The sequence below is a fragment of the Stegastes partitus genome, unplaced genomic scaffold (assembly GCF_000690725.1).
Source record: "Stegastes partitus isolate 25-593 unplaced genomic scaffold, Stegastes_partitus-1.0.2 Scaffold534, whole genome shotgun sequence".
NCBI classification, from domain to species: Eukaryota; Metazoa; Chordata; class Actinopteri; family Pomacentridae; genus Stegastes; species Stegastes partitus.
In genome coordinates, this window is record NW_007578265.1 from 345,001 (window position 1) to 360,731 (window position 15,731).

General features: G+C 41.8%; 1 protein-coding gene across 1 annotated transcript in view; it reads left to right on the plus strand.

Moving 5' to 3' along the window:
- The first annotated feature begins 1,641 nt into the window (after window positions 1–1,641).
- Window positions 1,642–15,731, plus strand: part of acsl6 (acyl-CoA synthetase long chain family member 6) — a 47,698-nt gene continuing 33,608 nt past the window's right edge. Inside the window, exons 1-2 of the mRNA XM_008287996.1 lie at window positions 1,642–1,847; window positions 15,199–15,419. Coding sequence (XP_008286218.1) covers window positions 1,802–1,847; window positions 15,199–15,419 — 267 coding nt within the window. The 5' untranslated portion in view covers window positions 1,642–1,801. The remainder of the gene's footprint in view (window positions 1,848–15,198; window positions 15,420–15,731) is intronic.

Consider the following 15,731-nt stretch of genomic DNA (forward strand, 5'->3'; position numbering starts at 1 on the left):
CCCTCTTCTTGTTTTTTTTTTTTTTTTTCTTTCTCCATGTCCCTTCCAGGGTTCTGTACTTTTACCACGTGTTGTGTAAGTAAATTCAATTTTGGCCTTAAAGTATAACATAGTCCCCTATTCCTGAGCATCCTGTGAAGGGCAGTACAGCTGAGTGACAAATTAAAGGAAAACCCTAAACCCTTGACCCCTACAGTGAGGGGATCCGGTGGCTCTGTTGTCCTCTGTAGAGAGGCATGGTTTGGATCCCTGCAAATCAATACAAAGTTGTTCTGAGGGATCACCTTTATCAAGATTTTAAGGTGCATTGAAGCTGTTTTGGCAGCACATAGTGACCCAACACCTTCATCTAGACACTTTATGTTGATTTTTCCATTAATTTGTCTCCTGCCTGTACCTGTCTGTATATAGAAACTTAATCTGTTTGACCTCCAGCCACCCATCTGTGGTTTAATGAGAACATGCTCTATTTTATGATAATTTATGACAGTTTATTGAATGTTCGCACTGCAGGGGGGCCTTTTGTTGGGTGTCAGTGTGTTGTGTGTACTTTGATCTGATGGCAAAATAAATAAACTCAGTAATCAATTTCAGTGCCATCCCCTAAACTGCAGTCACTCGGCTTGTGAGCTTCTGGCAGATCGCAGGTAACGCTTTCCCTTCTCTGTACACTCGCTTGTTCTTTTGCCTCATGTGTGTTTCTCTGCAGCAGGATCAAAGAGAAGAAACAGGAAGGTGCCGCAAGTGACAGATTAGTAGCTGCTGGTCCTTACAAGTGACCCATTTAATAAGGTCAGTCACATGACGGCAGCAACACAATAAGACAGTAAGCATGCTGCTCTGTAAAGACTTCTGAGGTAAATAAGCTCACAGGCGAATCATTTTTTTTGCAGAGAAAGGCGCAAAGCAGGCAGTCAGATTCTAAACGTTTGGGATGCATTTACATGTAAAGTTGCTTGAAATGACAATGGAGACATTTTAAAGTGCATATTTCTTATTTCTCTTCCTCTTTTTTGAGTCTCTCTGATCATCATGTCACTCCCTCACACCCTCTGTCTCTTTGTCAGCCTTTCTCAAGGTTACTTTAGTTCACTGGGAGTGTCTTACTGTATCACGTGATCCTGATGCAACGTTACTCTGTGTCAGAGCAGCTGCAGGGATGGCGTGATGTACCAAAGATCTATCTGAAATGAATCAATATTAAAAAAAAAACAAAAACAGACCTCCTAAAATATACAGTCAATGTTTGCATAAGAGAGAGAGTTTAACCTCACAGAGGCAAATGTTTTACCCAAAAATATCCACACTGAACCAATCGGCTGCCACGGATTACAACTTGAGATAAATGCGTGATTATTTTACAACAAATATGAGGAGAAATTGAAGATATGGTTCATGTTTCAGCATCAAGATTAGATATATCATCCCCAATAACCTTGGCGTCGATCGGATTTTCTGTCCGACCTACAAGCCACTGAAATTCAGCAGGGGTGTCTGCCATTGCGCAGCAGCCAACTAGGTGAAGGTGGAAAATCCACCAGGAGGAAGGATGCTGCACTAGCCTGTCGGGGTCTGTTTCTTCTGTCAACACTGTCCAGTATTTTTTTTTTATTTCCTTCTTTCTGCACAGTGAAACCTGCTGGGCACCGCCGTCCCTTGCACCAGCTCTCCCACTGTGGTCCGTCTCAGATATATTGTCGCCCCCCCTCCTTAATCTCCCAGATTGTCGGCGACTTGCTGCAGTCGATGCTGCAGTTCTGAGCCGTTCCTGCACCGGGACAGCTGACTCAATGAGAAAGACATGCTCGCATTCGTGTTGGTCTCTGGGTCGCTCTGGATTATATTAGGTGAGTTGTTTTTTTTTAATTGTCTTCGGATTTGTGGTGCGTTTATGTTTTTTGCTGTTGTTGTTTTTTTTGGTGATGATTTGGCGTCGCCGGGCTGGAGGCGATGCACCTGTCTTACAGAGGGGCTGAGGCACATTGTGTGCCATCCAACTGCCGGCTTTCTCGTTTTGCAAAAGGTTGTGCTGTTTCATTTCCTACATCTCGACGAGTGTTAAATTATGATCAGTTGCCGCATTTGGCGCTTTGCCTGCACCGCGATGACGCCGGTGACATTTTCCATTTTCCTCAGACTACACGTGTAGCCTGTTAACGCGGCGAAACATCTCAGTGTGGCAGCTCCAGGCTTTTTAATTTCTACTCCAGAACTCCCAAAGATTATCGGGGGCCAACATCGAAGGATGCTTTCAGGTTGGCTTTATGCAGGCTGCCTCTGATCAGGTAGGAACTAGCTCTACAGGCTGCCATGCGGCTGGAACCCATGCGGTCATTCTGGATGATATATGGTTGATTTTTTTTCGTGTCATAGCGTGTGTTTTACGTTGAAATCCAGCCACTAAAAGACAGGATCGCTCTCGCCACGAGCCAAATGGGATAAAACGTGAGCATTTAAGGCCGGCCAGTTGCTAAGGTCGTGTGACATTGTGCGTAAACCCGGACGCACGTCATTTCAAAACCCCTATTAGCTCGTGTCGCCTGCGTTTGAAACTCTTTCCTCTTATCTTTGACGCACAGTGCATTTCTACCCAAACGAGGCTGCACAATCATCCACCTTTCGTGCTTTTATTTCATACAAAACATGTCAGTTGGCCAGGAAGCCGGTTGTGAAAGTCAGCATTTTGCCTGTGATGTCCTCCGCCATGCCTCAGTGATGGAGGGTGGGAGGATGAGGAGGATGAGGAAGGATGACGCGCTTCGAAAGAGCGCAGCTGATTGGACGGAGCTGTCCAGGAGCGAGGGGTGCTGAAATCCTGCGGCCTACCGGCAAAACCAGGCGAGCATAGCATGCTCCGCTTTAGCCGACACCACCCCCACCCCGGTTTACGCAGCGATTTCAGGGCCGTTCCAAAGAGGAGACGGTCGTTGACCTCCAGTGCGCTTGATGAGATTTTTATGAAATATAATCCATTTTCAAGCGGAATTTTACAGTCGTGCTAAAGATTGGAGGCGTTGTAAGACTCAGCAGTGCCAACGTGCCATGAAAGACGCCGCACCTCTTCACCAAATGATTGTTTAATGGATACCGGTGGCAGATTGTGTGCCAAGCGAAGATTTACAGGCAGATAGGCCCAGCTGAACAGTTTATTCCCCTGTCTGTCTGCCTGGTTGCTAAGTGACACACATCTAGCAACAGCTGGCATTTTGGCTGGTGCATTAATATTAAAATTTGCTGTTACAGGGTTGCAGGTGTTGCATATTTAATCACTGATGCAGCCAATCAGAAGTAAGCACAAATCTTTTTTTGTGTCTGTGTGTGTAAACTGGATGGTTTGGTTAAAAAATACAGTGAAGAACCCCCATGGGAGGTTTGGTGGCACCTATCACCTGTCATCACATCCCAACACCCTGCTGCTCCTCCCCATCAATAATTCATTTTAATCACCGTCTAGTGTAGCCCTACACAGCATGTAAACCTATTCTTTTTCCTCCCTCAATATTTAATTAAAAGGATGGTGGTGGCTTTACCCCACCCTTCGGCAGGAGGCAGCCAATGATCTTTGAGCATTTAGCCATGAGAGCTCCTCTCCAAGCCTCATGTCCACCACAGGAGGACCACCTTGACTATGAAGTGTGACATGCTGGCTTTAATTGTCGTTAATAAGATGGAAACTGTAACAGGAGGGAGAGGGAGATTGGGAAAATGTTGAAATCAGAACCTGCAAATTAAAGACATGCTGCATGACTGCACATTATGACAGGATAAATGCGACGGGTTTGGTCTTTCCTGCTGGGAAATAAGTGTCTGTGACTGTGCACTTTTGCAAGGAGTAATGAGGCACACCAAGACGAATTCCTGTACGATTACATTTAGGGTTGAACAGTTTGGGTCAAATTGTGATTTTTCTGGCTGATATTGTGATTCGACTTGTGTTAGCTTCAGTTCCATATTCACTGTGTTAATATTTAACACATGTGATGGAGCATTGCCACAAGGAGTACAGTGCAACATAAATGAAATCCTGAAGTGCAGCCTTTTGCGATTTCCTAATTGCATCATTTCTAATTTCAGTTTGAAATCAATTAATTGCTCAACATTAGCTATGTGTCAAGAGAGTTTTTTTTTTTTGTCAAAGCGGTGAGGTTTAAGACAGACTGCAGGAATATGACACCCTAAAGCCTCCGTCCTTGTCAATAATAATCAATAATATTACCCAGTCTGAGTGCTCTCACAGCCACATGGCAGCTTTCCCCATGAGTGGCTTATTGCTGTGTCAGCATTCAGCACACACTCTTCCTCATATTGTCGGATGCCGGGTAATGGCTCGGCCCTGAAGTGCTGAACCAGGTCGGTGTGCCTTCTCTCACATCCTCTTGTGTGCTTTGAGTAATGCACAGTGCCATTCTTGTTTGGTCTGAGTTTGCAGCCTTAGTCCTATTGGCTGAGATTTAAAAGCTTCTTTGATAGTCAAACTTAAACTGCGAGCTGCCTCATTACATGTGGGGGATTTGTTTAAACGTTCGAGCGCTCATTTGCATGTACGTGCCTGCACATGCATGTGTGTTGTCTGTCATTGTATGCGTGTGTGTCTGTGAATCGTTTCCATTTAGCGAAGGAGAAGATGAGCCTGCATGTTTAGGAGGTGGGAGGGTGTCAGAGAGGGAGAGAGTGACGGAGGGAGGGAGGGGCGGGTGGGTGTGGTGAGAGAGAGTGCAGCGTCTGTCGAGCTCAGGGTGGTGTGATACGGAAGCCAGCCAGGCCCAAACCAGGCCAAAACGCATCTCGCTGCCCTCCTCTTGCTTGCCTCAGCTTAATCTGGCCCCGTGGCAGTGGGAAGGTAATCACTAGTTTGCACAGGGCGATGTGATATCCGCCTGATGCCCCTTGACACACCACACACACACACACACATACACACACATTATACACACCTACACAGGCACACATCACACACCTCACCGGCTGCCTGGCTCCCTCCGACGCCTTTGTAAGTGCCGCTGCCTAGACCACAGCTGCTTTAACCCTTCTGCAATGCAATTACAGTGTAGATATTTTTGCCTGCTTTGCATTTTTGCAGTTTGTTTGAGCTGTTTGTGTCCTTTTACTTTAGCTTCAGCGCTGCATTTCTTTTAGTTTATATATATGTGTGTGTGTGTGTCTTATATATAGCAATCTATCTTGCTCAATTTGCTCCTGTTTTATTCTGCAGCTTGTTTTTTTTAAAAAAAAAAAACCTTGTAACTGCAATTATCTGTTGTATTGGAGGGGAAATAACTGTCTCACATGCACAGGATGTTACAGTGTCTGTGCAGTTATTCCTCAATGACAAGGACCGGAAAAAAGTTGTGGGTTTTAGTCCAGTAGGGGGGTCTAAGCGGAGGAATGGCAGCAAGAGATAAGGATAAGTGGTTAAAAGAGAGTGAGAGTAGGTGCTGTGCAAGGATGATTAAGCGCTGATGGTTAAAAAGCAGGCGTAAAACAAAAGAAAGACAGAATCCATTGATGTGAGTCAAGCTGCAAAGCAACAATAAAAGGACGTAAAGAATAAGAGAAAGCTGAGCAGGATGTCTTTAAATAGAGTGCTGTAGTGAGGTTACTACTGGTCATCTGTCTCTGTGCTAATAGGGTGTAATCTCCCCACGTTGGACTCTAATCATTGGTGACGGCGCTCGGATGGGCCGATGGGGCGGGACTTAAAGACGAAAGGGTGGTTGAGTTTCCTCCACTTTAAGCCTCAGAGGTCACAGGAACGCTAGCTGGCCCATTCACAAGCGCTCATCTCCGCATAGCTCGCGGTGCTGCACCAAAACCCTCCTGCTGAGTTAAATCTTCCTCTGGGAGATCCTCCTGGTGTGCAGGTGACACGACGAGGAGCTGCTGCTTTGAGTGTCATGGCTAAAAATCAATTTTACTAATTTCAGTGGAATGGGCTGAATAAAGTGTTGCTGTGTGATTCACATTTATGGCCCTCCAATCTTTTATAAGACCTTTGGGATGCAACTATTTAGAGGCACTTCAGCTGAGTCATTTGGGGGATTGTTATTGTATAAAGTCAGTCAAATTCTCCACCCAAAAAGCTGCTACATATTTTTAGAAGTGGATGCAGCTGTGAATTTTCTTTGCTTCATGTAATTCATATTTGAGTCAGCGTCTTATAAATAGATGAGATCTTTTGGTAGAAATGCTACACCCTCGTATGTCCATCAACTGGTAAAATCCTACCATAGTTAAATTCATCTAAATCCAACATCTTAATGTAATTTTGACTTTTGGGTGCAGCTATAAATGTTACACTCGCTTGTATTTAACCTGCCCTTTAAGATAAAGGCCTCCTCACTCTTGGGGTTCATTCAAATGTCTGCTAGCATGTATGAACAGTTCAGATGTTTATTTCTTTAACGCAGCTGCTCATGCACAGTATGCGCACTAAATGTTTTGTAATAGATATGATAAAGTCTGTATTATGTTCCCTCAGTACTGTGCACATCTGTCAGGCTTTGCGGCCAAGTGGATCTCTCGCTGATCTGACATTACTTCCTTTTTTTTTAAAAGAAGCGTGTCATTCTTCAATATTTCCTCCATTTTTGCTCACTATTTATTCTGTTTTTATCAGATACTTCAGTTTAGATTTGATCTTAGTGTTAGCTGATACCAATCTAGTCGCTCTCCGTTATGTCTGAAAACGTGACGGACATGTGACAGATGGTCTAACTGAACATCCCAAAGAAAATCCCAGGAAATTGTCGTCAGATAGCATTTTATAAGCGACGTTATAAACCAGTCAAGAGGAGTTTACAGACATGTGTACGTCAGCAATCAATGCAGTAGTGAGAATATAGTAAATATAATGTGAAGTTTGTGAGTCGCTTTAATGCAAAAAGTCAGTCTCAGTGAGTTGGAACAAAATAACCTCTCTCAATGTCCACTTACTGGCCTTTTCAGATCTTTTAACCACACTGAAGAACCAACCTTGTGGTGTCTAAATAGAATCAGAGATCATTGTAAACCGTAAGATTGCAACTTGCGTGCACATTTCTCATCCTTGAGCAAACAGCTGTAAATTCAACAGAATTTCTGCTGCAGGTGCCATGAAGATAACTCTCGCTGGCGTGATGTGCTCTTTGCTCGTATTAAACAGACGGGTCTCTGAGTTCACATGCTGATGAAGGTCATTGTTGTTGCTGATGGGGATGCTGCCGACCTGCTGTTCTTCTGCAGCACCAGCTGAAGCAACAAGCTTTGTAGAAGGCGACAGGGGTGGACTTAAAGACCTGTATGTGCCTATTTGCATGTGTGTGTTTGTGTCCCCGGGGTGAGTTATTGAGGCCACTATGGGACAGAGAGCTGAGCACGACGCAGGGCTTTAGGCTGCAGTGGAGAATTGACCCTGTTCATGCAAAGCGTCCATGCAAATGTCTTGCACGTAGCCTGATTGCGTCGATTAAAATGCACTTGATTGTCTCCCATTTGTAGGAAAAGCAAACATTTCAAAATCAAATCTGCTGCCTTTCCATCAAATCCTTCTTGAGTGAGTGGATTTTAATTCTGAGAGTGCTGATAAACACCTGAAGGCATTCAGTTTGTGTCCAGTTTTCGTGGGTGTGATTTTAGATTTATCGTTGCCACGCTACGCCCAGAATTCACCTTGAGCGAAGGATGCTGATTGTCATCTTAATTTTAATAGATGGAGACAGTATTTCTTCGAGGAGTCTCTTTAATCTGCCAGACTTTTCCTTTTTCCTGTTATGTAATTTTCCATGTAGGAATACAGTCCGTGCTGTGAAGGAGTCAACCCCTGAAATAGGACAAAGCCCCGGTGTGCAGTGGAGGGCTGCTTCTTAAGCAAGGATTCTTAGGACCTTTCACAGCCTCCCACCCAACCTCTAAACCTGTCTCTCTGTTGTCTGGCTCCACTTTACAGCAGTGCAGGCAAAGTTTTAGTGAGTCATCAGAGGTCGATGCTCAGGTCTGTGTAGGACACATTTCCAGCTCTTTCTCAGTCTTGTTTTTTTGTTTTTCTATGATAAGGATATTGTTTTTTCTTTATTGGCACTCAAACAGCAAAAAAAAAAAAAAAATGCAGAAGAGAGCAGAACAAAGAAAGCCAGAATTATTGACGGGCAGTTGGATGTTTGCATCTCTCCTGGAGGCCAATTAGGTGTCTGGCAGGCTGCAAGTCTCCTGCTGCTGTTGGGCTATTTCAGGGCAGGAAGATGTGGGGTTCGAGGATGTCTGCGCTGAGGCATTTCGTTGGTTTTTGCTTAACCCTGCAGGCTCCACAGGAGAGCCTGCGCCTTCGCAAACAGGTGCTGGTAGTGGGCGTCCCAAATCTGATCAGCAGATGCAGCCTCACCTACTGAATCAGGATGCTTAACTGCTGCGTTTATAGCATCGCTTTGCAGACATGAGCAACAAAAAGTGAGTTTTGATACAAAGTGAGATGTCGTCCATGTAAGATGACACCTCATTTCACATATTTATAGATCAAAGGATCCTTTCAACAATCTGGTTTTCTCTGACAAACTGTGTGTCACTTTTTTTTGTCAACTTTAATTTGGCTCTCTTTCATTTGTGTCATTTGTAGTATTAGGGCTGGATTCTGCATTTAAACCAGAACTGCAGCATTAATACTCTGTCAGTCACTGTCAGGTCCTCCCAGTCTACTACCAACTTTAAATCCTCTTAGTTATTCATAAAATGACAAGACTGTAACAGACATTTACTACTTATTATTTTAATTTAACTGTATTTTAAATTTCTCTGTAAATGACGGAATAATGTGTTCCACAATTATAGATTTCCACAGGAGTGTTAGAGGGTTAGAATAATTACTTTTAGCAATATATTACCAGTCTACTTACTTTTTAAAATCCTTGCTCAGTTGAGTCCTCTTAGTTATTAATATACTAAAAATATTTTAGCAGAATGTTGTCTACTTTTGTTGTTTACGAGATATTATTTTGTTTAATTATATTTTGATTATCTCCCTAAGTGGTATACTGGTATCAAACATCCTCTTGGTACAATTTGTTATTCCTATTTTGGTCGCAATATTGTAAATAAGTGCAAAAACCATGTGTAAGATAATGAAATTCATAATCAATCAGCTCCGTTCAAGAATTCTACAAGAGTGTTTTTAGAGTTCAAATCATTATTTTTAGCAACACAGTCCCAGTCTACCACCATCTTTGAATGCTTGTTGAGTCCTCTTAGTTATTAAAAGAATGTAAAAGAATTTTGTTTGTTACAGTCATTTATGTGCGAAGTCATGTCTAATATAATTTTTAAAATCCTAATTAATCTGCTCTGTTTCACAATTATGGATTTTTAAAAAGTTTTTTTTTTTTTTTAACAGTTAAAATCATTACTTTTAGCATCTTTAAATCCTTGCTCAGTTGACTCCCATTAGTAATTAATGTAAAGATTTTGTCTGTTTTTTACTACATTAAAAAAAAAAGTATGTTAGATTACTTTCTATATGTCAAAAATCATATATAAGATAATACAACTCATAATCAGTCAGCTCTGGTACACAATTGAGTATTCCATTATGGTGTTTTTACAGTTTGAATCATTACTTTTAGCAGTACAACCCTGCCTTTGCCCCTTAGTAAGCTGAGGTAGACTCCAACCCCCCCATGACCCTACAGAGGATTAAGCGGCGTATAGATAATGGATGGATGGATGGATTTTTAGCCATGCTAAGTAACAGCAAAACATTCTCACACCATCACAAGACCAATCTATGTGAACTGGATAGAGAATCATTTAATTTTAGCCTTATCAATAGTAGCGTTGTTACTATTATTACTATCACTACATCTGCCCCCCAGGCACCCTCTCCCATCTACTCCCCCTCATTGTCTCCAGATGTAGATGCACTGTGTGTGTCTGCATGTGTGTGTTTGTTCACAGTGAGGCTTTTGTAACCAGCCGCTCTCTCTCTCTCTTTCTCTCTAGCCTCCTCTATTCCAGCTCTCTGCACAGTGGTGTCAGTGGGTTATGGAGTCTGTCTATATTTAGAGCTCGTCGAGTGCAGTTTCCCCACCTCTGCCTCAAACGCCAACTAATCCACCATGGCTCAGTCATCGCTGCAGCCGGGCCACATTTGCCATTGGACACACTAAACAACCCCCACCCCCTTTCTCTTTTAAATTCTTGCATGGCGATGCATAAACAGTCATTGAGAGAATTTGGACTTTGATTACAAAAATCAATGAAGCATTGCAGGTCCACAATTAGACAAGTAAATAAACATGTCATCTACCAAGGTCGCTCGCTTGCAACAGGCTTCCATCCCTTCAGGTTTCATCACGATTCAGACAGTGACGCGGCGGTTGTGGTTTTAGGACAAATTGAAGCTCAAATCTTTGTTTGTATTGTCAGAACGAACATGTTGACATGACATGACACTGACATGTGTGTGTTTGTGTGTGTGTGTGTGTGTGTGTGTGTGTGTGTGTGTGTGTGTCGTGCTGCTCGCCTGGCTTTGGCATTGATCTTGCTGTCAGACCCGTTCAGATACATCAGCTGGACTTTAATATGGATCAATGCAAAATGAGATGTAGGATGTAAACTGTGACGTGGAAAATATATCGTATGACGGGGGAGAAGAAAATTACTGGCTCCATGTAGGCAAGCAGGTGTTAATGGAATCAATTTTTTGACCTAAAATGAAAAAAAAATAATATGTGTTGTGTAAATAAATCACATTTTTATATCAGCAAAAACCCAAAAGATTAACTCAACAAAACTTTTACTGTATCACATTCAGTTAGATTTTTTTTAGGTTATATTTAAGTTGTAGAAAACATATGAGAATGGCAGTTCCTCATTTCAATCAGGGTTATGTATTTGACTCTTTTGTGGATCTGAGCAGTTGCCTGACAGCCAGTGGAGGCTCCAGGATGTTACTTGTCCCAGCCAAGCGACAACAAGATATACAACCTCCTATGAAATGATGTATTCTTGCTTATGTACTTTATAAATTAAAGAAGTGAAATATAATCTGTTAATTAGTTGAGTGGTGGATTAAAAGTAAGATAACTCATCGCCACTCTTCACTCTTAGCCAGCAGATGTTTAAGTGTGTTTACCTAAACAGGTCAAGCTTATTGCTTTAACTACAGGAGTGTAGATGCACATTGAACATTTTTAGAAATGTAAATATGATCACTAGTTTTTTTGGGGGAGAGTCATAATCCTTATCTGCCATATCTGCTAATAGCTGGACACATACAGATGGACTGAGCAGATGGCTGCTGTGTACGTTTCTGTATGTAGGAATTAAACGAACAAGGAAACGTGTCAGTATATTTTTAACTTAGCTAAGTTATATGTAGTTTCTCACCCTCTGTCAAACGAGGCTAAAAATGTCCCGGCTTCAGCATCAGCAACAGCTATGAGTGGTCTTAATCTACACAGTTCTCAGAAAGAATGCGTGTTTCCCAAAATAGTGTATTTCCCCACATAGCAAAAATGATCAAAACAACTATACACAGTTAAAATAAGTTAAATTAATGACTATAACATACTGGATGCAATACAAATATGGCATTTTCCTACACTGGATAAATTATCTACGTTTTGACTTTAGTTTTTAGACGTCCTGAAAGCATTAAAACGTTCTTGTCTGTAATTTCTCAGCATAATCTGCTCACTCGAAACACCTGAAGCTGTGCCAGATTTTTAAGTTTCCTCAATTTGTCACATCTTTAAAGAGATTAACAGACTCCAGCTGCACACAGTGGGTGACTCTGTGCAATAAACAGGACATTTCATTACAGAATTAACATTGACATTGTTAAGCATGCGTACAGCTGCCAACAAGCGGTTTGGTTTAGTTTGGAACCCTTATTGAGTGGTGTCTATTACTTACGTTTGTGCTAAACAGTTCCCGGCACTGGAGCAGCTCTAATTCCCCCTTGTCATTACTGTAACAGAAAAAAAAAAAAAGAAATGGACTACAGAAAAAGAGGAAATGTGTATCTGGAAAGCAAAGTAGAAAATAAAGAGAAGCGGGGAGTCCTGCGGTGTTAAAGCCGCAGTGCTGCTTTCAGGCACATCAGAGGGATGCTGTGGTTTTTTTTTCTTTTGGTTGCAGGTGATAGTTTCTGTCTCAACAGAAAGTAAATTTAGAGCATTCAAATCCAAGTAGTGATTGGAAAAGCAGCGTCAGGGAATTCACTGTGAAGGTATTGTGCAATGGACTCGAAATACAGCAGTGGAGGTTGATGAGAAATATTACAGTATGTGAATGTGTCAGCACTTCTTTACAGATGACTGCAGGTGATGACCGTTGTTCACGATTAGCATCAGTGTGTGTTGTGTGTGTGTGGGGGGGTTTTCCGTGGGTGTATCAAGTAGAAACTGCACATTAGCGAGAAAAGTTGACTATTATGTGTGTGCTGGTATTCATTAACGTCGAAAAGGTTTTGTTATTAAGTTTGAAACCATAAAGGTGAAGTATGCTGTGGTACCTCTTTTTTTGACTCCTGCAGGATGTAATGAAGCCTTTTGCTGAACTTAAAACGCAGCCGAGGTGTTTAATCTTATTTATGACGTACTTGGTGGTGCACCGGTACACTGCTGTTGTTCTGTGTTGGAAGCGATGCATATTCTTCTTTATGAGAAACACTAAATCATCCAGCTTGTGTTTTTCAGTACGAAGCAGCAAATATGTCCATCCTACAGCTATTTGATGCTACTTCTCCAATATAACACCAAGTTTTCGTTTGTTTGTCTCCATGTTTCTGACGCTTTGGGCTAAAATTAATACAAAACATCATGAATCATTAGGTGTAATTACCAGCCAGAGTTATAGCCTCTATACAGTAAACTAAGGACATGCTATTAAATTGAAATGAAGGATTTTGCAATCTCCAATTCAAAATTAACATTTCGTGGATTCCTGTATTCTTTAAACTCAAGATACTTAAACTTTGGATTCTTTGAGGCCAGCATAAAAAGATAAATGATTCATTGTGTTTCTGGCATGTAGAGAAAGCTTTGAAACATAATTTATACTTTTATGTTTTGTCAAAAAAAGGTGTGAAAGGGTTTGGAATAAGACAGAAAACTTTAAGTGAAATGTAAAAGGTGAGACTTTACTTATTGAAGAAAAGAGGTCATTGAACTCATCATCTCAGTATTTCAAAACTCTGATCTGTTAGTAGCAGATGTCTATCTACTTCTTACTTAAAATGGTCCTGCGTTCATTTTTGTACAGCCTCCTGCTTTCATTCGAGTGCAAGTTCATATGACTGAGCTTCCCTTTAGTAAAGCGCTTCCTCTCAGAATAACAGGTGAATGAGGAAGTCAGTGTTCCCACGGCCTCAGATATTTATACTTATTGGCTTTGCTGTCCGTGACTGTTTGTGTGTGTGTGTGTGTGTGGAGGGGGAAGAGACAGTGAGAGGAGACAGGAAGTGATTCTGATTGGCTGTGAGCTGCAGCAGTGCCTCAACGCTATTCGCTTGATCAGGTGGTGCTGTCTCTGACTCACCTCCCAGGGGAGGGAAGGAAACCCTCCAGTCAGTGCTGCAGCCTCCTCTGCTAAATTATGCACCTCATGGTGTGTTTGTGTGTGTCAGACTGAAGCTGTGACTTAAGTGTGACACGTGTGTGTTTTATCTACCCTCTGGTCTGATCACTCGTCACTGCTGTAGTGTAGATAATCTACTGTGGGCTGCTTTTTACAGTAAGAGCAGGAATGCGGGGGGGCGACCCCTCATTCATTCTCTTTTTGAAGCATAAATTATGTGGTGTTAGATTCCAGTGCAGGAGGTGGAATGTATTTGTAAAATAGTGGTTTGAGGCAAAGCTGTCTGAGAACTCAGGAGGACAGATAAGTCTTGTGTATTTGTGGTAAACGTCTACCTCAAGTCAAAACTGTTCACATATGCAGAATTGGTAATGAGCTGTCATTACCACTTCCTGGACGACAGTTTCGTCTCACCGCCTTCAAATGTCAGACGTCCGCCACACACATCTGTGCTTTAATGCATCGATTAACTGATTAGCACTCATTAACGTGTGATTCATTTGCGTTTTCGAAGCTGTTTTATCTCTCTCACATTTACACATTTTGGCTCCTTCTGCTTACAGTCACAATTGTAGTTAATAAACTGTCAGAGTGCACAAATAGAGGAACATGTTGATGCACTAAAAGCTAAGGGACGACATGACCACACAGTTAGAGTAAATATGAACACTTGGCAGCACACAAGTCATTTTTCATTATAAGAAAAGTTAGATTTCTATTACATCAACTGTTTTACCATAAAAAAAAAAAAACAGCACACTGACACAAGAGCAAAAACATGGGACGGTGAAAGTCTGATAGCATTTTTTTTAAGAGTTTGACTGTGGAAGTGAGAGTGGTTTTTTTTCAGCATGACTGTGGCAGTTGGTCACGTTCTCACATCATTTATTTTATGCTTATGGGTACAATTCCTTGTCAAATGCCAGACAGTGGTTTTGTCTGTTTTTACCCCCCTTCTTCTTCTTCTTCTTCTTCTTCTTCTTCTTTCTGTGAAGCCAATGCATCCCATGTGGCGATTGCATGTGTGGCTTTCCATCTGCACTACAAAATTATGCAGATCAGACAAATGGAAGCTGTAAATCTGCTGCCATAGTTGCAACACACTATTGTAGATCTAACTATTTGTCAGCTTATAGAATTTAATATATTTAAAAGTCTGTCCATAGACCAATAATAATTATTAGGCTTTTTCAGATTACTTCTGTTATTCAGTATCAGCTCTGTTCTATTTTAACTCCCCAACTGGTACACCTGACTGAGCTTAATAAAGTATTGATTTGGTATTGATTGATAACACCATGTCACATAAACTCCGTAATTAAAAGTCACAAATTTCTTAATAAATATTGATTGAAATTTCTCCTAAGCAAGTAAATCTTCAGGAAAAGAGAAGTTTTATTAATGTGGCAGAAACTGCAGTTTTGCACTTGCTTAGAGACGTGTAAACTGTAAAACAGAATTTTAAAAAGCTGACTTTTTCTACAGATGTACACAAGTTATAACACACATAATGCAAATTTAGTGTTTTTATAACACTGCATGTACATTTTTTAAAAAGTGCTGTTTGACGGGTTTTCTTTGTTTTTTGAGTGTTTATTATATAGTATATGTATATAGTATTATATAGTGTATTGATTGTCCTTCTTCCCGCAGAGCTGAGTTCCACTCTGATGGAGAAGATGCAGGCCCAGGAGATGATGAGCGGCCTGAGGATACCGGAGATGGACGAGCTCGGCCAGTTCTTCCGCTCCCTGCCGACCTCCACCCTGGTGGGCATTGGCGCTCTGACCGCCGTGCTGGCGTACTGGTTGGCCACCAGACCCCGTCCCATCAAGCCTCCCTGCAGCCTGCTGCACCAGTCCGAGGAGGTGCCGGTAAGACTGGCGTTTTTACTGATGCATTTTATATTAGTTTTAGGGTTGCATTCACCAATCCCTGGCAATAACACTCACTCATTTGCAGCTGCAGACGCACAACCCACACTGCTCTCTTAGTGTCCAGCTAACATGATTTTCCCCTTTGATAAAAATGCTGATGCACTCATTCGAGTCACCTTCAATTGTTTTCATGCACTCGCAGAAATATGCTACAAGCTATGAGCAGGAGGGAGTGCTTTGGGGTTTTGTATTTTCTTTGCCCTGCATTATGGACAACAGGCCACACTGAGGCTGTTTTAAGCAGGTGAG